Source organism: Solea senegalensis, linkage group LG11 (genome assembly GCF_019176455.1).
Source record: "Solea senegalensis isolate Sse05_10M linkage group LG11, IFAPA_SoseM_1, whole genome shotgun sequence".
Lineage (NCBI taxonomy): Eukaryota > Metazoa > Chordata > Actinopteri > Pleuronectiformes > Soleidae > Solea > Solea senegalensis.
The window spans coordinates 7,465,828-7,491,007 of NC_058031.1; the positions used below are offsets into that span (position 1 = coordinate 7,465,828).

Genomic DNA, 25,180 nt, shown 5'->3' on the forward strand with positions numbered 1-25,180 from the left:
AAACTGGATTTTCCGCGCGAGTGAGAAATGATTAATTACCTCTTTTCTTTTTATAATTTGTTTCTAGATATGAATAATGGCACAAAATGACTCATCTAATTCCATTATTACAACAATTACATCTCGTTATGTGACTGAATATAGTTTTTCCTTTCACACTTTTGTATTTCATTGAATTCTCAACACCATACCCCCTCATTCCACTTGTGCATGGCAGTTTCATCCTGTATCAGTTTCTGCTGTTTTCTACAGTGTCAGTCAGCTGTGTCAGGTCATCATATGCAAAATAATCTCTCAAGCAGTGGTGTGCACAGGTGCCCCATACCTGGTGCCCTAATGGACAAAATGGTTGTGTGCTAAAGTGCCCTCTTACTAAAGCCGTGTTTCCATCATGGTACAGCACGGTACGGTTTGGAACGGTAAAGCTCTGGGTCAGGCTCGCATCAGCGAGGTATGTAGCGTGACAGTGTACTGGTGTGGCGACAACAAACAATGACATTGAGCGCAACACAACAGGCCAGATTCTTTTAATTCTGCTCCGTTTGTCTCAACAAGACATGAAGCTTTGTATGACAACAGACAGTGGGCGTGGAAGAAACATCGGTCACAAGGGAGTGGCACTTTTCTCATGTCCAATCAGCTGACTGCTGTGGGTCTAGCTCCACCCATACATACCGTACCATTACTCTGGTATCCCAATGGAAGGGTACCATCAAATGGAGTGGTTGGGGCCCGTTATTTTGACACCATTCCTAATGGTAACACAAAAATATACGGACTGTACCATACCGCTCGGTGGAAACACGCCATAAAATGCCCTAAAAGCCATGATAAAGTGCAGATTGCCTGCCATTAATTTGTGGTCTCTAAAGGATTGATTTCTAGTGGAGAAAAGTTGCAACTTTGTTCTCTATGGCTGTCCATCCAATCAAAAAGGGTGCTGTTATGACGTTCCCTATACTGTTCCTACATGACATTGTCCTAAAGAGAGTCCTTAGAGGAAATAATATTCAGCGTTGTATAGAAAATGCTCATCTTGATGATAGAAAGTGATGCTGTGCTGTAAAGGATGTCCTAGTGTTGGTATATGTGTGAGAATGTGGGAAATTATATACTAAGCCCCCACCCTTGAATTGGTGAACAGCTCTGTGGTACATCTTGATTTTCACTAACTAATGGGAGTGTTTAAAGAAATATACAGCAATCAATGTTTGTTAGACTAGGTATATAATTCAATAATGTGTACCGTACTGTACTGTAATAGTGTATACTTACTGTAATACTTCATACAGTATTACATAAGATTTATCTATTTCTTTACCTCTTTAACTCGGACGATTATTGGAAGGTGATCTCTTAATATCAATCTCTCACAGACAGCAATGAGTAACATTGATATACAGTAGTGTGTAAAACATTTCAGTCACTGGCATCACTTTCTCAGCCAGAGTTTACATAAAATTTTTTCGTATAGTCCACTATTATATTATTCACGACATGGTTGAACATTTTGACTACTAGTGATTTGTCATGCTGGTGATGGTGCTGACATGCTCTTGGACTTAAATATTTATTTTTGAGAATAAGGATTTTGAGCATGCGATGCAGCTATAGAATAGAATAGAATTAACTTTATTGTCATTATATACAGGTACAATTAAATTTTTTGCGGGATTTCTCCCAATAAGACTATAAGAACCTATGCACAAATAATAAATAAGAACAAATAGAAATATAAAAATTGCACTATATGACAAACTATATGCACAGATGTTAATAATTGCACGGATGTAAAATTGGACATATTGTGTGAGTGACTGATTCAGGAGTTACAGTGTAGGGCTGCAGTGAGGCAGAGTTAAGGATTCTATTGCTCTAGGGTAAAAACTGTTTCTCAGTCTGTTTGTGTGTTTCTTTATTGTGTTGAACCTCTTTCCAGCCGGCAGATGTTTCAACAAAGAGTGTCGTCCAGGGTGAGTGCAGTCTCTGTAAACACTGTGTGCTCTTGTCCTGAGTCCAGTCCTGGGAGTTCCATGTCCACAGTCCATTATATATGTGATGCTGTTTGGAACACGTTGCATTACTGAACTTATGAGACATTCCTCATTTCTAAAAACAAAATTGTCAAATTATACACAGCTGCATTAAAATAAGAACAAAAAGAAAATGTGGGTTATGAGGGTTAGTATCAAATTAAAACCCCATTTGATTAATATGGATGAATTGATCTTGACATGGTCCAGTTATTGTAGATAGATAGATAGATAGATAACAAATATACAATGTGGCATTACACAACATCATATAAAAATAATAATAAAAAACATTATACTACAATGCAACATGGGTCATTTGTCAACAGTGAATATGCACAGAAAGCAGTAACACGTTCGCAAATAATGTTAGATAAACAAAAGAGAGTTGTTGTTCAGATGATTTCATGGAGTTGTCTTTATGACAACAAAGCTGACTAATAGTTTCCTGTCATGCTGAATGATGTGCTGTTGGAGATGTATGACGTAAATGGAAATACACGAACAGTGTCTCATTCATAATGAACCACATCCGTCAACGGTCATTCACTAATATTGACTTTATTTTGAAAGTGTTTACCGGAAGTGAAAATGTTTTCTTGATTGATACCATTTGACTCTCAATTCGCTTGTTTCCTTCATTTTTCTCCCGCCGATGTATTGACACTGTGTTTATGACTGACTTTTATGATGTGTTTTGTATTCTCGCCGCTGCTGTGTGTAACTACCCGATGCTGTCATGTTTGTTTTAATTTGAAAGTCCGCAGTCGGAAAACACACTTCCTCGCTTGACAGGCAGTACTCGTCACTCATTGGCCAACGGCGGCATTTGAAATACAAGGCGCTCATTGAAGCGGTGGCTGCGGAAGGACGGTGGAACAGCGAGCTGGTCCCTTTATATAAAGAAAAGAAAAGAAAATATAAGAAAAGAAAAAAGCGACTAGCGCAACAATAAACCCCAACTTCTGTGGGGTTTTAACACTACAACTTTTCTCCACTACAGTAACGGTAAGTAAATGATTTAAGCCGTCCGTCGTCAACGTTAGCAGCTAACGCCTGATCTGCAACGGTACAACGTATTAACCGACGTGTTTTTTTGTCAATGACACTTAGTAGTTATTGTTTGTGTGTGATGTATCTCACTATAACGGACACACATGTTTAATATATGAACTACGGTAGCGAACGATGAAAGGATATTATTAGGTGAACTTGCGACAGTAACTCGTCTCTCGTATGTTATGCAGGTATGCATTTACGTTTGCCGTAATTGACTTTTAAAACTAACTTGTTGACCGTTATTTAAGGCAGGAAAAACCTTCATTGACATTCACAGATGTATGTCAGTAGTATCTAGTTCAAATGTTAGAGGCCAAATCATAATACATCAGAAATGTGTTCACATAAATATCTATTGAGTTTGGGAGGTTTGTTAGCGGAGGTTCCCTGCATGCTTTATTTGGCACATGCTGGTAATGGTACAGTTTTTTGCTTTATTATTGTCTATGCTAAAGTGTTTTTTGGTAGTTGGTTTCAATGCAGTTGTAACTATGATGAATTTTGGAACCACACATGTGAAACAGTTTCTTATTGTGATATGACTTAAACAAATCCAGGCCCAGGTATTGTTGTCACCTAAATCCTCTCTAACTATGCCTATCCTACCAAATCATTATAAATTATCATCTGCACACCAGTTAAATTGATATTAATTGTCATAAGCATAATAAACTTAAATCAGCTTAACCTTTTGGTGTGACCACGCTTTGTTTTTGAAGCTGCAATGGATTTCATATTCCAGATTTGTGCTGCTAGGTCAGATGTCATTGCAAACACCTTACAGAACTTAACACAGTCCTGTACCACAGTCGAGTGATCTTCATAACCCCTTCCCTTCATGTAATCCCAGAAAGATCAGGGCTTTATGGAAACCACACCATCTGCTGCTGGACTAATTGCTGTTTTGCTGATGATTGTTCTTTGTGATTTTGGTTGTATGGTGCCAGAAAAAAGCTGGATCCCCTTGTATTATGTATGCCTAAAGTGATTAAAACTAGGGCTGCAATGATCAACTGGTTGTGAATTATTTTGATCTATTCTATTTGATTCTAAATATATATAAATATGTATTTAAATCTAATTTATATGATTTTTCAACTTATTAAATGTGAATAATTTGTTGTTGTTTTTTGCTCCATATAACCTATTGTAGAGAGAACTCATTATCTTATGGTTTGAATATATCCTAAGTTATAATGCATCTCTTTAAGGACCAGAAACTCTATCATCATGGACACCGCTGTGCTGAGCCTTCAGACCATATATGATAAGATGAGGATGCAAGTTGATGTCCTCAATGAAAGCATTGAACCCAGTGAGTAGTTTATTTTTAAACATTTGTTATTGTATATTTTTTGACACAAACTGCTGCAGATCTCCGTTTTCACGTGCACGTCTGGCTCTTTACTATGTTAATAATTTTTCCCAAGACTTCATTCAGATGGCCCAAAACTTTGATGACTGCCGTCGCAGATGGTTGAGGACAGAGCAGGATTTGGGGTCTTGCAAAGAGATTCTCACCAAAACAGAAACAGAGAGGGTAGCTTTGGAGGTCAAATTGAAACATGCCCGCAACCAAGTAGATGTGGAGATCCGGCGCAGACAGAAGGCTGAGTCTGAATGCGAGAAGTTGGTATGTTGGATGGTTTACTGATATGTAAATATAATCTACTCTTCTTTCTCCTGGTTCAAGTGGTTTGTCATATGTGCACTGATTGCATTTCTGTAATGTAGGACCGTCAAATTGAGTTGATTCGTGACCTCTTGACCAGCGAGGGATCCACCAACAGTATCCAGCTAAGTGCAGAGCAACGCTCAGCTCTGGCCTTCCTGAACACGAATTGTCAAACACCAGTCAACATCAATACCAGTCGGAGGTAAGAAAACACAGCAATCATATTTAAGTAGCATTTTACTGTCGTTGTCGAACAGTTACTTTATTTGGTAGACTGGGTGCGTGCTGTGCCCGATGGCTGTGTCAGCCAGATCAGATATAGCGTGACGGTGTACCTGTGCAACAACAAACAATGACATTGAATGTAACACAACAAGCCACAAATGTTTGCTGCTGTTTGTCAAGACATCAAGCTTTGTTTGAGAATAGACCGTGGGCATTGAAGAAACAAACAATGAGCATACTGTCATGGGTCTAGCTTCACTGGTATCGTACCATTATAGTACACTTCTACCCCAACAGAAGTGTACCAAAAAAATGTATGGTCGGGGCTGGTTATTTTGTACTGAACTGAACCAAAACATACCAATAGGTTCTTCAATTCAATTCAATTTAATTTAATTTTATTTGTATAGAGCCAAATCATAACATACATTATCTCAAGGCACTGTACATAGACAACATCATCTCCAACAGACTTGGAAGGGAAGAGAATAGTTTGCACAGTGTACCTTTTTTAAAGAGCCTCTGTGCTTGTCTGCATCAGTGATGTTGATAATTCAGAAAAGTAAATAGCCCACTGTTCCTAGCAGTGTTGCCCTTTTGGTGAGGTTGATTTGCATGTGAGAACATCTGACACTTGTCATGAGGCTCACATTCATCTTTAAACTGGGAAAGACATTTCCCCATCAGCCGTCGTCCCCATCTATTTATCACATCAATGCTGTATTCAGCCACACACAAATCACTCTCAACTCTCAGCTGCCTTTCTATGGAGAATTTGTTTTGATGCTGCAGGTAAAAGTAGGTGTAGTTTGTACGACACAAATAATAAATGTGGGGAAACAATGCTGACAGTTTCTTTCACTTTTGATAGACTGACGAGGATAGATGAGTCTGCCTCAATCCTGTCAGATATCAGCTATGACAAAACGGATGACTCTCTTGTAAGTACTTTTCAGCATCATTCTGGAGTTAAAGTCATTTTAATGTACAGTGAAATAATATTTAATTCTAATGCAGGATTGGGACTCATCCACTGTGAAGACAGTTCGCCTTAAGAAACGAGAAAAAAGGGTACGCCATGCACATGTAAACTGTGTCTTGTCAATATTTTTGCTTTCAGAAAAATTATTTTATGTTACTGCAGGTATAGATTTATGTTCTACATCTTTGATTTTAGCGCACCTCAAGGAATCATGTCGATGGTCCTCCACTTGCCTCCAAAAGGTCTCGATCAACAGGCAGAACTTCAGAAAAGGTAAGGTTTGAGCTCCAGTCCTGGTACTGTCGTCACTTTCTATTGCTGATTATTGAATTATTACAAGTAACCATCAACTCTAAATCTCTAAAACTGTAGCACGGCTTTGAAAAAACAAAATCCGTTTTGGCAACTTCACAATCAATTTTCATAGTCGAAGATTGTAACCAGCTCCTTAGTTTGATTTAGGTAGTAATTCTGACTTTTCTGTGTTATCATTGTGTGTGACAGGGAAATGAGACTCTGATAACAAAGACCACAGTAACTGTCCCTGCTGATGGAGGACCTGTTGAGGCAGTTTCTACCATTGAAACAATTCCCTACTGGACTCGCAGCAGGAGAAGGACTGGTAAGATGTGATGATGTTACAAACTTTTCAGACATGGCTAATTGTCAGCTCAAATGATGTGTGATATACAGCAAATAGAACTGCTATGCAAAGGTGATACAAGACATTTTCCGATTCGAAGTGTTACCTATGCATCTATCTGCAGTCTCTATACAGACAACATGATGTGTATTCAGATATTTTGAAGTTAACAATTTATGCTTGTATCGAATCACCATCAAGTCAACATGTAGCCAAAATATTGTAATGTACATTTTAATTTAGTGAATGAATAGTGCTGGTGAACTGTCCAGGATGTACCCCGCCTGTCGCCCTATGTCAGCTGAAATTGACACAGCACCCCCACGACCCTCCTGTGGAGGATAAAGCGGTAGAAAATATGGATGGATGCAATGAATAGTGTTCCACTTTGTATTTTATAAAAAAATGCCCTAATTATTGTTATGGATATCTGATGTCTGATTATGCAGCAGTAGTGATTCAACAGTGTTAGCAGTATGTCAGACAGGTATTTATGTGTCTCCTGTTCAAGCTGCCATGGAGTGGGACTCTGAGTCTGTCAAATCTGAGGATGTCTTCAAGCAGCCATCCGTCCCTGAGGGAGAGAGAAAAGCTCAGCCCAGCACTCCACAGAACAACGGATGTGTCCGGCTTCACGAGTTTGTCTCCAAAACTGTAAGAATACCATTTGTGTGATAGATTTGCATAGTGAATGAATGTGACTAGAAATATGTGCGAGATTGTATTCATTAATAATTATAAATAAATAATTAAATAAATGTGATCAAACCTGGCAGTGAATTTAGCTGTTATTGTGCAGAAATGTTTTGGCATCAGTGTTGCTCTATTTATGCATTTATTAGTGTTTATGTATTTTAAGTGAATTTGTATTTCATCTGCCAAAAGCCTTCACCAGCCTCTTATTTTCTGTTGTAGGTCATTAAGCCAGAATCCTGTGTTCCATGTGGAAAGAGGATCAAGTTTGGCAAGATCTCACTGAAGTGTCGGGACTGCAGGGTGGTCTCACACCCTGAGTGTCGCGAGCGTTGCCCTCTGCCATGCATCCCTAACGTGGGTGCCACACCAGTCAAAATTGGAGAGGTGCGTGTGGGAACATTTATTGATTTCTTTCTTGATGAGCAGAAACATTTAAATTGTTTATATTCTTTAAAATCTTTTCACAGTGCTCATGCTTAATTTCTCATTCCTTACTAGGGTGTGCTTGCAGACTATGTTTCCGACATGTCACCCATGATTCCCCCTCTTGTGGTGCACTGTATCAGTGAGATTGAGCAAAGAGGGCTACGTGAGGTTAGTGGACTATTCATGTACTGTACAGAAATCCCATTTATTACCTTTATTTTCATCCCTTTAAGCTGAGAGTGAGCGCTTTAACTAGGGTTTACGAGCTGTTCCATGGAGATTAAATATGTGAATTGCCTGTGAATGTCCTCCAAATCTGTCTTGCTTTTCTCAATTTCACTTTGTGGCTTTTTTTTTTCCTGAAATGGCAGTGAAGGAGTGTCTTTTTCCCTCATCTAAAACAAATTAGGAAGACACTTCATCTGTTGCCTTTGTAAAAGATGTCCTTTATCTCAACGGCCTTTATTTGTGAACACGTGCAAATTGTGTTAACAAACATTGACCTATGTAATTATATTCTTTGCATCATTTAGTAATGTGGCTATTGCAGTAAAGCGTCACAGATAAATCAGTTACTTGGTATAAATTTAGCCAGCGCAGAATCCAGTATTAATTTAAGTATTCATTGTTCATTTGTTATATTACTTATTAGAGTTAAAGAGTAGATCACTGGGATATGGCAGCAAATGCATCAATGGTCCCTGCTTTATTCCATCATTTTGAATATCCTGTATCACCTAGGACTGTGGAAAGTTGTCTGTGACTTTCTTTCTACAATCTTTTAATATTTACCAACAGATTGCTTATGGATAAAAGCAGTTGTAGCCCTATTTGGGAGTAAATTTACTCAGGAAATGAAAACATTGCATGCTGAATAATTGCTTTTCCTCATCCTCAGACTGGACTGTACCGTCTGTCTGGTGCAGATCGCACAGTAAAGGAGCTGAAGGAGAAGTTTCTCCGAAGCAAAAATGTTCCCGTGCTTAGCAAAGTGGACGACATCCATGCCATCACTGGACTCCTCAAGGACTTCCTGAGGAACCTCAAGGAACCTCTCCTCACCTTCCGCCTTAACCATGCTTTCATGGATGCAGCTGGTATGTATGTGTGTGTCTGGTGATCGAAAGTGTTCTATTAGCTGTTTATTATTGGATGACTCCGGAGCAAACATCAATGTTACACTAATGAAGTCGGTACAATAACAAGCTTTTTGTAGCTGGCGAATAGACGGCAGAAGTTGACCCAACACACCAATTAAATGCAGGTTTCATAAGTGTCTCTACTTTGTTTGTACAAGTTGCTCTGAAATCTGTATTGATGGAAACCTCAGAAGTGAAGTCGCCTGGAACAGAAAAAATTTGATTTTCTACTTTTATCAGCTTTTTTCAGTTTACTTGTGTTACTTCAGTCAGAAACAATTTCTTTCAAGTCGTTTATAAAACCTACAACCTCACATTTATTGGCCTCTGCTAACAAAATAGTTTTCCTTTGCTCTCCCTCAGAGGTTTCAGATGACGACAACAGTATAGCTCTGATGTACCAAACCGTTGGCGACCTGCCGCAGCCCAACAGAGACACACTGGCTTTCTTAGTCCTTCACCTTCAGAGGTTGGTATTTTTACATTCAGCCTGCTTTGATGCTTTGCGTGTTCAATGCTTTAGTCTTTAATTGGATTAAAATTCCTCAGGCAAAATTGTGCTTAGAATTCTAGTACCTTGGTCTACCTAGAAATACCCAACATATTTGCGTCCAGTGCTTTAAGTGGGAAAAAATAGGTGCCGGTACTCCCCTTATTAAACCTTTGCCAGGTAAAGTAGGCGGTGGGCGGTCGGTACCAGCAGATCGTTAAGTGATATATTCAAATACTAGAACATGATGCTGATTTTTAAAAAGAAAATCGTTTTATTGAACTTTCAACTTTCCAGACAAAAGCAATGTTTGCATCCAATAAAATTCTTTCAGAGTCGCTGACAGTTTGGACACCAAGATGGACATCAGTAACCTGGCTCGAATTTTTGGTCCGACTATTGTGGGTCATGCAGTTCCCAACCCAGATCCTATGACAATTCTACAGGATACCAAGCGACAGGCTAAGGTAGGCCTTGGCAATTTCTCACATCTCTTGTAAATTATATACAAAGATATGAAACTGAACAATGTTTTTATAGTGATTGCTTTGATTGACAAAACTCCACTGACAACCAAACTTGACGTGCATCTATTATCACAAGGTGGCTGCAATCATGTTGTTAGTGTTAGTGTGTTTTGCAGAAGTGATGGAATTTACCAGGGTCTTTGCATCTCATTAGCTGCTCCTCTTAGCTCAACACACTGTGAACCCTGCACTAATTTCACTAGCTCTCATGCTGGAGTTTAGAATATTTAACTAGCATTTTTGCTTGAAATGCCCATCTTTAGTTTACAGAAATTAATGTGGATGTGATCAGATCACCCAGGATGGTTGTTAATACCTGGTCTGAATGGAGTTATTAATCTGAAGGTTTACCTTTCTTTATTGTGATCAATAATAATGGTCACATTAAGGAAATGATCTCTTAGCAATATAATATTCCACTACAGAAAATCCTTGCAATACTATACACTTTTCTATTTGAAATGATTGCTATCTGTTTTGTTTATACAGTGCCGCACAATAGGAACAGAGTGAGGCAACACATTGAAATAACCCCGATTCCACTTAATCCCATTCTATTCAGGTGGTGGAGCGTCTGCTGGCTCTGCCAGTGGGTTACTGGGGCCACTTTGTGATGGTGGAAAATGAGCCGCCAAAAGCGGACCATCTGATCATTGAGAATTCCAACTGCTATGCCACTCCTGAGAGAGGTAAACCTTGTGTGTGTCCTTCTGTGGTGCTCGTGTGAGTGTGGACACAGTTGTTTAGAGTGGCTGACATCTTATCACAATGTTTGTGTCGTTGCAGTGAGCATGTTGGGGCCTCTGACAACACCAGAGCACCAGCTCAATAAAACCCCCTCCTCCAGCTCCTTGTCTCAGCGTATGAAGTCAACTCTGACACCCAGGTACACACACACACTGTCTCTTCAGGCCTTGTTCCGCACTGTTTTTACAATCAATAATCTAATGATTAACTCACTTCAGAATGGCTGTTCAAATATTTAGTAAGACTTGAATGAACCATTTTTTTTTTAGCAGAAACTGACATCTTTGGACATCTTTCTTATAAGTCAATCTACAATATACAATATCTCATTATATTTAAATGTATCTGTTTTTACCGAGTACCACTTAATTTCATTACCGTTTGTTTCCTGTCACAGATTTGGGAGCAAGAGCAAATCTGCAGTCGGCTTCTCTCGCCAAGGAAAGTTCTTTGCATCACCGCTCCTCAAATAATCCAGAGCAGCTACATGTAACTTTCATTTATACAGCAGTAACACTTGACTCATAACAAGGTACTGCTCTCATACCAGCTATAAACGCCTCCATAGTAATCGTCGTCTTCCCGATACTTATAATCGTTTTTTAATATGTCTCAATTATAAGAGTTGTGTTTTGTTTGTGAACTGATTTTTTTTTTTAACCAGATAGTAGGTTCCCATGTCTATGCACACTTGTGTCTTTAAGGGACATTTTTGTATGATATTCTCATGTCCCACCTTTAGCACAATGGGAATTTACTGTGTACTCACTCGTTTGCAGAAGTGTGCTCTTAGATGAAGGTGTGTTGTACTTGCAGTTTTATTGTGATGTGCTGTGTGTGATCTAATAATTTCCTTTGAGTTTTTTCGGCTCATGTGTCACTCAGAAGTTGAAGAACTCATTTGTTGGCATTTCAGTTTATTTTGTAGTTGAATGTGTGACTGCTTGTAACAGTATCTTTTTAGTTTTGATGTGTATTTCATTTCCATTTGTAACCAGTTTTGCTATCATTCTCCTTGCAATTTGTACTGTAATTGTTCATATTTGAACAAGAAAACAGTACTTGATCTTTGTCTTTGATCAAAGATCTTTGAAGATCTTTGTCATTGTCTGTAACACTGACTGAGCGTTTGTCATCTATCTCACAGGGACAAAATTTAGTTGCTGCTGCTGTTTTTACAGTGTAGCTTGCACTGCCAGTGATCAGCAGAAAGACTTGACGTTTTTATGCTGTAAACACAAATTATTTTGCTCCTTCCGTGTTTAAAGATCTGTGTAATTTGTTTGTACAATGGGAGGTTGCTTATGACATTATGTACAAGAAGCAATTACCTTGTAGGCTTTGCCAGTTCAGTTACTGTGGCATTAAATTAACTATAGACACAATTTTGTACTGAAATACTTAATTCATGTCACAAAATACATTTCTAACATTTGGATACATGTCTCCTGTTCTTTGTATTTAAATCTGTGTTTGAATGTACTGTCTGAATTCTCAGTCTGTTATTCTAGTTGGACCTAAGCAGCACATCTTTCTTAAATATAGAGATGTTAAAAAAAAATTCTAGAAAGTCTACAAGTACAAATTTAAATTTAAAGAATACCAGACTTTCTCTGTTTTGTAAATGTTTCATCTAAGCTGAAAGGCCTTTTTATAAAAGGGTTAAGTCCAAGTATCGCTATAGGTTGAGTTAAACACATGAATTAAACGCTTTCAGTGGTTGAGGTCACCGGTGGGTCATCTACCTGACTGTTGAGTGAATGTGTGAAACTCACACACTTCTTTTGATCGAAAGTGTTAAATTCTTGTTCAAACTGCCTTTTCATTGTAAAGCACATTCACACCTTCACTTAAAAATGTTGTTAAAATGGGTCTTGATAAAGACAAAGAAAAAAAATACTTAAAATGTGACAGGAGGATAGTTTTTAGTTTGATTTATTTTACAGTGCAATTATAATGCAAGCAAAGATAAATTACACTTCAAAACTTTTACTAGGTTTTGTTGAGGGAAATATGACTTGTATCACTTAAAGTGGGAGGCATCAGTTAAGATCAACATCAACACTTAGGTAAAGGCCAGAGGAGAGGAGTGTTCTTTATGTAATTCTGGAAAACCGGGTCAGACCCCCACTTCTTCATGGCCTGCCTCTCCAACATGGGGACACCGCTGATGTAACGTATCAGGAACCAGACGAAGAGGGGTGATACTGCACTCAGGTACTGTGGACCCTGCATCACTGATGAGGCTGACAGCCACAGGCCTGACCACTGCAGTATCTCTCCGAGGTAGTTAGGATGTCTGCTGTAGGCCCACAGTCCACTCTGGATGAACTTTCCCTGGGGGAGGGAAACGGCACAGTAGTTAGACCTAGTAAATAAGGCACATACGTAGTTTGGGATACACGTCCCGAGGTCTAAACTTACAGCATTATTTGGGTCACTCTTAAAAAGCCATTTCTGCTGATCAGCAATAGCTTCAGTAGCGAAGCCAAGGCCCCACACAGTCCAGCCAATATAGTCCCTTGTTCCCAGAGGCATGTCTTGCTTCTCACTGTTCAGCATGAGGGTGGGCAGGAGGGTCATAAATATCCACAGAGCTGAGACAAACAGGAACAAATTAATAATCTTCAACCAGCCCTGTCTTGACACTTTAAACAAGTCAATAGTCCTTTAAACTTAAGCCTGCCACACACTACAGGATCATTGGCCAGGTTTTGTTCCCGATTTGGCCCTCCCGACAGTCGAGGGTACCAAATTACCCTGTAGTGTGAGGGGTTATCTGACACGACATCAGAGTCTTTCAGATTTCTTATCGTAGTAATTCTCCAGGAAATGGGTGTTGCATACTTTTGTTCAGAATCGCAACTTGTACAAGACGAGTTGATACCGTCTTCTCAGCCATGACTTCATCCACATTTTTTTTTGGCATCTCAGCACAAAACGTCACGTACACCCAACAGCTAGCTCACAGTTTGCTTTATATTCTGAAGTCATGTTAAATCATGCAAGTTTTGATGAGATCCCAAATCCCTGGAATCTCCTCCCTGTGTGTGGTCAGAACTTCACATATTCACCTATTGACGATACCAGCTATCACTCACACCTGTGTCCACTGCTTTATCATCTATATTTTCGACATCATGTTTTATTGAAGAAGTAAACTAAATCTTGTGTTTCAGGCCATAAACTCCTCAGGAAAAGGTTTTGTAACCAGCAAAGTCACCCCCAGTGGGTATTCAATACATTCTTATTTCCTGGTTGTCTTCAGGAGGAAACCAGAAGACGATGTCCATTTTTTATATATACACACTCAATGCATGACTAGAATAAATGCATACAGAGAGCCTGAAGCTAGACACTAATTTATACAAGGCAAAGCTATCCTTCAGCCAGCTGGTGAGTTTGTCAAGGACAATGGTAATAAGAGGTAGGTTTCACATCATGTCCATGTACCTTGAATAGTCCAATACACAAAGAAAGTCCCTGGGCTGTCTCTGACATTGTTGAATCTGCGATCGTGACCGTCCTTCAAGATTCGCATGAAGAGGAATGTCCCCAGCCTGCAGGAAGAACATGGTTACCATCCAGTCTCATTAACCCAACCATTATTCATTAACCTGACTTTTAAGTTTCTCATTCATCAGCGGCTCCGGTGACCTTACTGACTGAACTCACACAAACCTCTGCTGGTTTTAGTGTGAGACTTTTATTGAACTGAGCAGGGATGTTGCTTGCACTGGCTGGTCACTGACACTTGACTCACCTGAGTCCCCATGCAGTCACTAAACCAGTCTGCACTTTCTGACGGAGATGACCGGCTCCTCCCCAGATACGACTCAGGTGAGCGAGCAGTATAAATGTCCCAGATCCTGCCCAGAGAAAAAAAAAGAAAAAAAGCCTTAGGCCGGATGGGACATGGGCATGGCTGACACTTCTGGTTGCAGAGTAAGGCGTGTTCAATAAATCTTTTACCCAGGATACTGCAGACGATTGGTTCCAAAGTTCAAGGGTAAGAAAAAGCAGAAGCACGGAGCAGAGTGAAGAACCAGAGGAGGACGAAGTGAAAGACAACTGTCAAGGTGATTCATTTGTGAATTTATAAAGAATTCAGACATTGGTGTCAACAGGTAAGCAATGCTGTTCTATGTGGGGAGGGGGAGGGAATTATTTGATGAATGAGTGCATTTAAGCTGAGTGGCACCTTATCCTGACAGATCATTATTTGCAAATCTGTAGCTTCCTCAATGGTTGTGTTTTAAGTTGTCCTGTACCCGATTTAAAACTCACACTCACACCTTTTAATGATTATTAATCTTTTAATTATTTTAGTCAAACACCCGATCAATCATTTAGATAAATAGTGGCGTTTTCTACTCAGATTTAGTGTCGGACCATTACTCACTAACCTTAAGTTATTCAATTTATCACATGACAAAAAAAGATCACAGTTGAGAAGCTAGAATTGAGTCATGTAAGGTGTTTTCCACCTAATAATTATTGAAATAATACAATTTCACTAAACAACAGATACATTAATAAAATAAAAACTACTACCAAAATGTAAGTATTAACTCAGTTAACTGCTGCTGCACATGCTGTCTGACCAGTTTATGTCACGTTTGATACCAGACTGTGAGTTTTACTGTGTCTGCTTTACTATGTCAGATACCGGTGCACTCGCAGGTGGAGAGGCACACAGTAGGTGGCTTTTCATCAGCCTGTTTTTATCTGCACATAAAAAACCTTAATGAAAACCCAGCCCCCAAAAAATCACATAACAGTTTTTACACTTGGGAAAAGTTGGTGTATCATTAGAAGAAGATTTAAGTGAATAAAGGATGTCATTAAGAAAATGTCACAGCACTGGATAAATGGTGGAGGAAACAACAATAATCCGTGACTAAGTGCTAGAAGCAGATTTTACGACAATAATAGATGTGAAGCATTAACGAAACACATTATTTTGTACCTTCTTGTGTGGTGATGCAGACTTTTAAGTTGTGCACCACCTGCTGTTTAAGAATTCACTCAAAACAAAACAAAAATACATATTTCTTTGACTGTTTTTATAGTTAAAATTAACCAGGTTGAAGTCAGCTCTTGGAGGGCAAATCGCCCCTCCACAAATGGGGATCTCAGACCTTCTCTCTGAGGCCCTGCTGTTAACACACGTTAATCTGTGCCGCCTCGTAATCTGAAGGAGGAGTTCTGAGGCTGTTTCACAACAAAGCTGCTATACATAACACGCGTTTTGTAACGATGACACAGCCACTGCTTAACTTAAGTAAACTAAAACTAAACACCCGTATTATTGTTAAATTAACCGCACTTAGGTCGTTTCGATTCGCTTCGTCGTTTTCTTCTGATTAAGCTGCAAAAACATGAATCAGCACGAACACGGGGGAAACGGCTCGGTCGGTGTTGTTTTCCACTTTACCTGCCAGGTCATAAAACTTCTCGGTTCTAAAAGCAGCAGCCAGAGCCCAGCCGGCCCACTGGATACCCACGTCAGTCACCGCACATCTGAACAGAACGCTCCCCATGATGAGCTCCTGCAGCTCGGCCAGCAGCAGCACAGCAGTCTGCTGGTTTGTCATCAGACCACTCCTCCTTCTACAATCAGAGAAACACGCCGAAGAGCGTGGGTAAAGTTCACAACTGCCATACAACTACAGGGTGAGGCTTGAGCGCAGGGAACTCTGGGAGTTGTAGTGAAATACCAGGATTTAGTGGATGGAAAAACTGGAGGGACTGGAGTCTCAAAATCAAGTTCAATGACCCTGGGGTCACTGAACTTATACGATCCAAAACTGCATCGGATATCGGACAGGTAAAAATGTAAAATCAACGATCCAAAAATCCTATACAGTAGATCACAAATGTAAATAAAAATCAGCAAAAGCATTTTAGCTGAGTCATGTTTGTGATAACTATGTCGGACACAAAAATGTGGTATCGTCCCATCCTTGATACTGCAAATACATACAATACAAACATATTCAGGATTATATTGCACACCATTTTAAAGTAAAACTGTTTGTTTTGATTTAAAGCTCACAAAACGTAACATATTTATGCTGCAAATTTAATCTGTATATAACTGATATATAAATGAAATTGATAATGGCAAGCTTATATATCATTTTCATGTTGAATATAATACATTTAATAATGGGATACATTTTTATAAAGATATTGTTCACTTTTGGTCATGGGTCAGTTTTCATTTGAACTTTACTGGGGGGCCACATGGGGCCCACGGACGCAGGTTTGACACCCCTGGTCTAAGGTCAAAGAGAAGAGGCAGTGGAGTGTAAATAATTAATCTATTAATCTTTTTTCTTCTTTTTTTGCCCTTTTCTGGAAAACTAACACCTCTGTATTCCTTTAAGGTCGAATAATTAAAAAAGATTCAGGGAAAATGTCTCTGAAATTCTCCACACTATCATTTGTCAAACGTGTTGTGTTTCCTCTGGTTCTCTTCTTCATCAGGAATTAAGACAGAACTAGACCAAACATGGGAGATAGTCCGAAAGGCAACTCTGGGGACTTTGCTAGGAAAGTCCAAAGACAGCTGAGCAGAGGCAAAGAAAAGGTAACAATCTGAAATAACTTGTTTCCTCTATAACAACAACAAAATAGAACTGCTGTAGCTCTGAGATGTGTGTAATGTTCTGCAGGTGCTGCAAAAGCTGGGAAAGGCTGAAGAGACCAGAGACGACCAGTTTGAATTTTATCACCAGCTCTTTTGTGACCAGCAGGTAATGATAATCATCCTCGTGCTTCATGAGTACAACACGAGCATTTGTCCACTGTCAACTTGTCTGACTGCATTTTTGTCCGTGTAAACACAGACTTTCATGCAAACATCTTTGTCTATTTGCAGGCTGATGGGAATCGTATATACAAAGACCTGAGGAACTACGTTAACTCAGTGCGAGGTTATTTCGATTCTCTGATTTAAAGCTGCTGTTCTATAGATTTGTGTCAATCCTCATATATATATATATATATAAAAACACTTCTGTGTCTCACAGACATGCGTGAGGCATCAAGGCGCCTTTCCATGTCACTGTTTGACGTTTATGAAAACGACTGGGTGGGAGAGGAAGACGTGGGAGCCATTGTAGAGGTCAGTCCACAGTGATATGAACTCCCACTGCACATTTTACTGTTGTTTTTGAAACACAGGCACAAAAGACGCTGCAGTCGTGCATTCACCAGGGAACCGAAACCTTCCTATGTATACATAATTAATGCAATATTTTAATAAGGGGGAGGATCTCCTGTGGAATGACTACGAGGTGAAGATATTAGATCAGGCCATACGCACCATGGAGTCCTATGTATGCCAGTTCCCAGATGTCAAGGTAAGCCGAGAAAAAACTAAGTATGCAACAAACGTATAATTGAATACAAGTCCTGAAAGCAGGGTCCTGCACGACACAAGAAAGAACCCCAGCCTTGTTAAAAAAGTAACTAAGTAACTTTTAATGTGAGTACATTTTAAACAAGCTCCTTTTTTACTTTGAGTACATTTTTAGACCAGTACTTTTACTTGTACTCAAGTAAAATGTACTTGAGTAGAATATTTCAGTACTCTTTCCACCTCTGCTTGCCTAAGTGCACTGTGACATAGTCCCCTTTTTTAACCCCTAAATCTACACCTCATCCTGACCTGAAAACCAAGTGTTCACCTTCAAGAATCCCGTGGAAAATGTCCTCAAAATAATGCCAAAATGTCCTCACAACACACACATACCGCGTATCGTGTTTCTTTACAACCTGCAGGAGAAAATTGCAAAGAGAAGAAGAAAACTGGTGGACTATGACTCGTCCCGTCACCATCTGGAGGCGCTGCAGACTGCAAAGAAGAGGGATGATGTCAAGATAAATAAGGTCATTGAAAAATTACACACATAACTGCTTTTTACAGTGTGTTTCAAGCTTAACTTTCAAAAAAAAAACTTTCATTTTTCAGGCAAAGGAAGAGATGATTATCACCAAAAGTATCTATGAAGGCATCAACAGTGAGCTAAAACACGAGCTGCCTGTGCTTTTTGACAGGTCTGAAATACTACACTTATCACTATGTGAATTTGTATGGATTCATATACAGTATATATATATATACATATATATGATTCTTTAATATCATGTGTCAATATCTTTCAGCCGTATTGGATGTTACGTCGCCGTCTTCTCAGCCGTGTCAAACCTACGAGAAACTTTCTATAAAGAAATGTGCACGGTGCGTATTGACCTGAGTCGAGTGAGCGGCTACACTCAGCTGGCACCTCATATTTATTGACATAAACTACTTTTTTTCGCTTACATCTTCTCTTTCAGCTCAATTTTGATCTGCAGAATGTGATGAAGGAGCTGCAGGCTCAGCATCCCGACAAAGAGTTTGCGGTGAAAGGAATGCAGCGGTAAATGTTGCTTTTATTTTCATCTGAAGTTCCTAAAACCCCATTTTGTTTGGAGAAAATCAAATCAAACTGTTTGCCACTCAATGATGTCATCCATTCATGACAGTTTAAGCTCAAATATACTTAACAGATCATAAAACACTATAATTTATCCCTCTGTTTTTTTTCTCTCGGCCTTTTCCAAAAATAATGGGATGTTGAAAAACCAGATGTTTTGTGGGCAAACAGTTGCTCTGTGGACCCAAAGCTCTCCTCTATTCTCCTCTGTTCTTTTCCTCACTGCTTTGGAATGCACACTGATTTTATTTTTTCGTATGATTCACTGTTGTGGATTGATGTCAATTCAAACCATGTCCTTGATTATTATTCTGCTAAATGTTGCAGTCACGGCTCCCTGAGGAGACGGACCCTGATGTCCCCCAGGGCTTGGAAATCCAGTTTCTCTGACTTTCACAGAGGCTACAATCCTAAATCGTCTGGCCAAAGGTTTAGCCTGAGGTCCCCAGACAAACCTCGCCGCAGCACTCTGTCCAGAGAGAGCAGCACCCTCGCCGTCTCCCCGCAAACTCCAACTCTGTTGAACCCCTCGCGCGATTCCAGGGACATGGATGCTGAATCGAGCCATAGTGAGATCCACAGCTATGCTGCACGGGACGACAATGCAGCAGGGACGTCTGGAGGTGAGATGAAGTCAGGAGACGACATCAATAAAGTGGAAGAGGAGAATGTAGAGAAAGGAGAGGTGCCAGAGACTGAGCCTCCCGCAGAATGTGATGATAAAGGAAACGGTCGGAAAGCTCCAGCCAGTGACAGCAGCTCCGAACTGAACAACTCGTATGAGTCAGAGAGTTTGGATCTGCAGCTGTCTCCTGCAGACAACGGCCCTCTGCACATCGAAGAAAGAGAAGACAGCCCAGTAATCCTCAACTCTCCTAAATCAAATGGCCTGGAGAATGGTGAAGTATCTGGATTCAACACTGACACTAAGGACCTGAATTTGAAGGTTTGACACTTGATTATTACACAGCCTGCAGGTGTTTCCTGTATTTCCACCCTTGTTCTGTGTGTATCTGTTTTTACATTGTTTCTCTTTGTGGTCTATGCAGGATGCTCCTGCAGAAACCCGAGACCCAAAAAGCACAGAGGTTTAACTTTTGACGTAAGGTTTGTGTATTTTTCCTCATGTCACATTACCCCTCTTCTGTGTTGCTCCTCTGTTTTACTCATTGATGTTTCTTTCCCTGAACAGAAGCACAGAGGAGACTCAAGTGAACAGCTGCACAAGAGAGAAAAATGTCTGGATACAGCTGTACTGAAATGTCCAACTGGTGTCATGAATGATGTCCTGTGCTGAGACATATTGCTGTTAGATTTAAGAAATATATGTTATATTTTATTTAATTAAATTGCAGATACATAGATTTCACTATAATTATTGAAATAGCCTTCTCTTGTTTCAGGTTTTAAAATCAGTTTGTCTAATGTTGCACTATTAGGTTTACATTACATAAAATTTTGGCTTCGGTTTCAGTTTCACAGAGAACAGAGTTGAACTCCATGCAAATGTTGCCTTTGACCAAAAGAGTGGATTTAAACTGACATTTTAGGTTTTTTTTTTTATCCTTTATATTTGATGGCAGGGAATTCATTTTGAGCTTGATTTCTTAATGATATGCTCGATCCTTTCTACTCACAAAATTTGAGTTCACTATTTCATGTACACCTAAGGCTTAGATATATAATTATTGTGGGAAAATGTTTTCATTATAACATAAATAAATAATACAAATGTTTAATTAAAGTTGTGGTGGCTTTCTGTGTTAATAGAGGTTTAGATTGCATTAATGGACAATCAGACAGATAAATGTATGGCTGCGAGATCCTTCATATAAGGTTTGGACCAAATTATAAAATATACTCTTCAGTTCCAGGGTTAAACTAGTTTGTTTAGTGATGATGAATCTATTGATAATAGTTTTGCTTTAGCTTGTATGTTTTTGAGAAAACATCACTGTAAATGTGAGTTTTCTGTTATGTGTTGTGGATAAATCATCATATTGTTTTTTTTTTTATCAATTTATCATTTACACAGATATCTTTACTTGCTGACTTTGCTGATTGTATACATGGCCACAGTGGGCTAGCCATTTTGACAGATCACAGTGGGAAAGTCCCACGTGTAAACAATCAAATAAATGATGACTGTTACTTTTAGCTTCCTCAGTTTCAGGGCACATACTGGATCACTGTCACACACACTGTCTTGACTTAAATGAACTTCACAAAGCCATTGTTAATTGGTAATCATTGGTAATCAGTGGTAATGACTAACACCTGTACCTTTTAAACCCATCAAAATATCTGACATGCAAAAGGGCCACAATACTAACAAATCTAATCCAGTGGACCTACAGTATATATCTGTGGTTACCCCTCCTACAGTGAGGTAACTAAAATATAATTTCCACTAAGGACACTCTTTGGGACACTGACTGTCGTGTAGAGACAGTATGGAACTTCATAACATAACATTTTTGATTGGAAGGACACCCATAGGTAACAAAGTATAGGACACTGAATCATGAATTATCTTTTTTAATATATATATGTTGTTTTAGAGGCCACATATGAATGGCAGCCATGTTTTTACCACTCTGGATGGTACTTTATTGTGCATCTTGTGAATCAAAAGCCCCCCCACCCTCCTCCGTGCACGCCCCTGGTCTAAATCATTCGGTGTTACCTCGCGAGCGCCCCCTGCAAAACCCGGAAGTTGTGAGAATGACATGTATAAGAAATTATTTACTGCTTTTTTTAAATTATTGTTAATTACCAATTTTGTGATTAACCTTGATGTCATATACTCCACACTTAACGTGACGGAAAAGGAGGGGGCGGAAATCGAGAGCGCGTCCTGAATGACTCACGAATGCCGGGAGGGGGAGGAGGCCGGTGAGGCCTGGGAGGGGCGTGGTGAAGTAAAGTGAAGCTCTTCGTCTCTTCACCGCGTTTCACACAGACTCCGCGGTGTCACACGCAGCGTTCTCGTTTCACGCTGGCGACTTGACAGTGTGCGTTACTTCCCCACCACGTCGGAACTTTTCTTCTGGTAAAAGTTGGAACTGTGCGTTCGTGAGACGCTCCGCTGCGCCCAGGTAAGCTCTTCACTCCACAGCAGCAGCAGAGGTGACGGTGAGGATGGTGATTGACAATGTCCGGTTATTTGTTCAGACTCTTAAACTATGGCGAGTTCACCGTGAGCTCAGCCGTTGTCGCTGCTGCTGCCGCCCCGGTGGAAGCTATCACGTCTCACAAGTTCATTTCACGTCCAGAGAACACGAGTAGGAACATGGAGGTTTTTTTTAAAAGGTCAGAGTGAGAGCGTAGACCTACAGTGACAAAGAAAAGACAAAGAAAGTCAGCTGAGACACCAGGCGACTGTGTGTTAACCTTAAAAACAAAGACGTGACGGTAGGGCTTCGATAAACGTGATTCAACCACGACTTTATCTAATAAATCGATTATTTTCAAGATTAAGCAGTTAATGATGTTATTGATAAGTCATTTCAACATCCCCCAGCCCATATAATCAGTCTAAAAAACTTTCTACTTAAACAAAACTTTGTGATTCGTTCAATTATAAGAATCTTGAGTCTGGGAAAAAAAAATCCCTGTATTAAATATAGAGATATTAGTTTACTATAATTTCTACAAATTTGTTTTTTTTTTCTTCCAGGTTGTCACTCCATTATAAAGCAGCCATGAATAGTAAGTGCTTATATAATCATCTTTCTCCATTTGTTTGTATTGTCAATGAATTAAAGTTCACCCCAGCTGTTCATCACCTGTTGTTGAATTTAATCCTATTGTGGTTGTTTGGTCTGTGCAAATACGTGTCATTCATGTAAAAACGTTCAGAAATCATTGTGCATGACGTTATTCGTCTAGCAGAGACAATGGTGGAGAAAAAATAAGATATAATACGGATTTCAAATAGGCAAACAAACGCATACCAACTCTTGAATGGGGTGTTAATAATTAGTGACATCTAATGGTGAGACTGCAGATTGTAATAAAATGGATGACTCTGCTCAAAACTAGAATCTTTATTTGTGCGTTGTTGACCTGTTTTGTTTGTTTTGAGGAGTGTATCCGTCTCAGATTGTAAACGCGATATCAAGTTAAAACCTATGAAACTGTATCATATAATCAAGATACTCCATTCATTTTCAATTTAATTGTATTCTCACAGTCCTTGAATCAGGCTATTAGTGCTTAAAGATGAAGTGTATAAGAGTTGGTGACATCTAATGGTGGATTCCACTCACACCTTTCTTTCCCACACATGTCAGAAAACGACGTTGTCATAGCAGAAAGAGTGCTGTTCTTTCATGTTTGCGTAGTAAGATTCTGCTTCGAAATCCGGGCTGCTGTAAAAACATGATGACACAAAACAAGGCTGTAAAGTACATAATTTAAGGCTTTGAAAACAATTTATTCAATTGTTTTATTTTTAAATTGACTATTAACAATTCAAACATACTGATTTCTACAAATAAACCCTCCTAAATCTTACATTCTGGGCCTTTAGGTTTCAACAGAGGCTGGAAAACAGAAATGTGTGTTTTCTACTGCTCTAAAGAGCATTTGTCAGATCAGCTGGAGCCATGCATCACTTCTCTCCTCTGTAACCTTTTGAAAATAACATAAAATTTCACCAAAATGACAAGTCCCCATTAGTGATTTGAGTGTTTTTTGGTGCTCAGGTCCAATCTCAGGAGGTAAATTTGTCTCTAATGATCACTGTAGTTGGAGCAGAGAAGTTTTCCTGATCAAGTACAAGTGTATTCATTGACTGGAATACTTTACTATGAATCAATAAAGAATATACCTATATCTACAGCCTGAAAATACGTTTAATGGTGCCAACAGTCAAAGCACTGAGGAAAGTCATTTTATACTTGTGTATAAATATGATTTTCTGTCAAATGACCAGTTAACAGACTGTTGCTGATTACATGTTTACTCCTTTAGAAAAAGAGGCTTTTTTGTCACTGTGTGTTTTTACAATTGTGCTTAAGCTACTACAAAAGATCTTAGTAGAACTGGTGCATGTTCTCTGGTTTAAGACCTTGCATCACAAGAGTATTCTGAAATAAATAAGGGATTTGACAGCTTTGTTTCAACATCAGACCTTAATAATCAGATTACCATGTTTTCAACACTCAGTATTCCCTCCTTGGCCTGTAGCTATGCAGTTACATAGGCTTGTAACCTTTTTAACATGCTCTTTTTTCATTTTCCAGGTTCAGATAAGGTGCCTTTAACAACAGACATGCCAGGCACCAATGTGACCGAGAGTAAGTACAGTCTGCTTTGTTGGATTTGAGTACTATAGTCATGATCATATGTATGAATTGAATGTTTTTTTTTTTTTCCACCATCAGACATGGGGGCGTTAACATCACGTCCCACACAAGCAGACACCACAGTGATTCAGGGTAACTACTGCACATTATTGTTGTTCTCTATTCTATGGCTGAGACTCAAACTGTCTTCTCGTGGTTTAAAACGTAATCCACTCGTTTTATTCTCTCTGCTCAGTGTTAACAACAGCAGTCCCCCCAGATTCGCACTGCGCAGTGATTGCAGGTAACTGCTTTTTTAGTTTTATCTTGGAAGTATTTTATTAGAATGTTTTTAAGAAATACATATCCCACGACAGCCATTTCTTAATCGCCTTATTTTTCCAGTGGTAGTTGCCATCATCCTGTTGACGCTAGCTGTTTTTGGGTTCCTGCTGTACCGATACCTCTGCCACAATAAGGGAGACTACAGGACGACGGGGGAGCTGGCTCCAGGAGAGGATCTCGATGACGAGCAAAGTAACCAGGCAGTGAGTGAGAAAAAGGAATACTTCATATGAACACGGTGGATGTCTTGCACGTACTGAGTTTAGCTTGTGGAAGGAAAACAGTGAAGGCATCAATAAACCTTTTTTTTTTTCCCTGTTAGTTGTATGCATATTTTGAGGGAAGAACTGCAACTTGTCGCACTCTGGTTAGAGGAATACGTTGTTTAAATTTTTTTTTTAAGTGCACAAGTT

At 39.4% G+C, this 25,180-nt stretch overlaps 3 protein-coding genes across 5 annotated transcripts; 2 read left to right on the forward strand and 1 right to left on the reverse strand.

The window, feature by feature from the left end:
- Window positions 1–2,861: 2,861 nt before the first annotated feature.
- On the forward strand, window positions 2,862–12,080 carry racgap1 (Rac GTPase activating protein 1). The gene is made up of 17 exons (XM_044038279.1): window positions 2,862–3,041; window positions 4,304–4,407; window positions 4,523–4,725; window positions 4,827–4,969; window positions 5,864–5,933; window positions 6,010–6,063; window positions 6,170–6,247; window positions 6,479–6,596; window positions 7,129–7,271; window positions 7,533–7,697; window positions 7,812–7,907; window positions 8,638–8,836; window positions 9,242–9,347; window positions 9,703–9,835; window positions 10,458–10,584; window positions 10,682–10,781; window positions 11,040–12,080. Exons 2-17 carry the CDS (start codon window positions 4,323–4,325, stop codon window positions 11,113–11,115), a joined length of 1,896 nt encoding a protein of 631 aa, XP_043894214.1. The 5' UTR covers window positions 2,862–3,041; window positions 4,304–4,322; the 3' UTR covers window positions 11,116–12,080.
- A 481-nt stretch (window positions 12,081–12,561) lies between these two features.
- Window positions 12,562–16,460, reverse strand: si:ch211-210c8.6. Its single transcript, XM_044038304.1, has 5 exons — window positions 16,080–16,460; window positions 14,406–14,511; window positions 14,096–14,202; window positions 13,067–13,239; window positions 12,562–12,979 (listed from the first exon to the last, which is right to left on the reverse strand). Exons 1-5 carry the CDS (start codon window positions 16,237–16,239, stop codon window positions 12,701–12,703), a joined length of 825 nt encoding a protein of 274 aa, XP_043894239.1. The 5' UTR covers window positions 16,240–16,460; the 3' UTR covers window positions 12,562–12,700.
- On the forward strand, window positions 14,529–20,875 carry bin2a (bridging integrator 2a). Of its 3 annotated transcripts, none has more exons than XM_044038288.1 (13): window positions 14,529–14,769; window positions 17,135–17,237; window positions 17,323–17,403; window positions 17,529–17,583; window positions 17,680–17,774; window positions 17,917–18,012; window positions 18,434–18,541; window positions 18,624–18,709; window positions 18,818–18,893; window positions 18,992–19,074; window positions 19,459–20,077; window positions 20,181–20,238; window positions 20,324–20,875. In XM_044038288.1, exons 2-12 carry the CDS (start codon window positions 17,160–17,162, stop codon window positions 20,223–20,225), a joined length of 1,422 nt encoding a protein of 473 aa, XP_043894223.1. In that variant the 5' UTR covers window positions 14,529–14,769; window positions 17,135–17,159; the 3' UTR covers window positions 20,226–20,238; window positions 20,324–20,875. The 3 variants fall into 3 exon arrangements, with proteins under 3 accessions (XP_043894223.1, XP_043894221.1, XP_043894222.1); XM_044038286.1 differs by having other exon boundaries at window positions 14,530–14,721; XM_044038287.1 differs by having other exon boundaries at window positions 14,530–14,721; window positions 20,181–20,233.
- The last annotated feature ends 4,305 nt before the right edge of the window (window positions 20,876–25,180 follow it).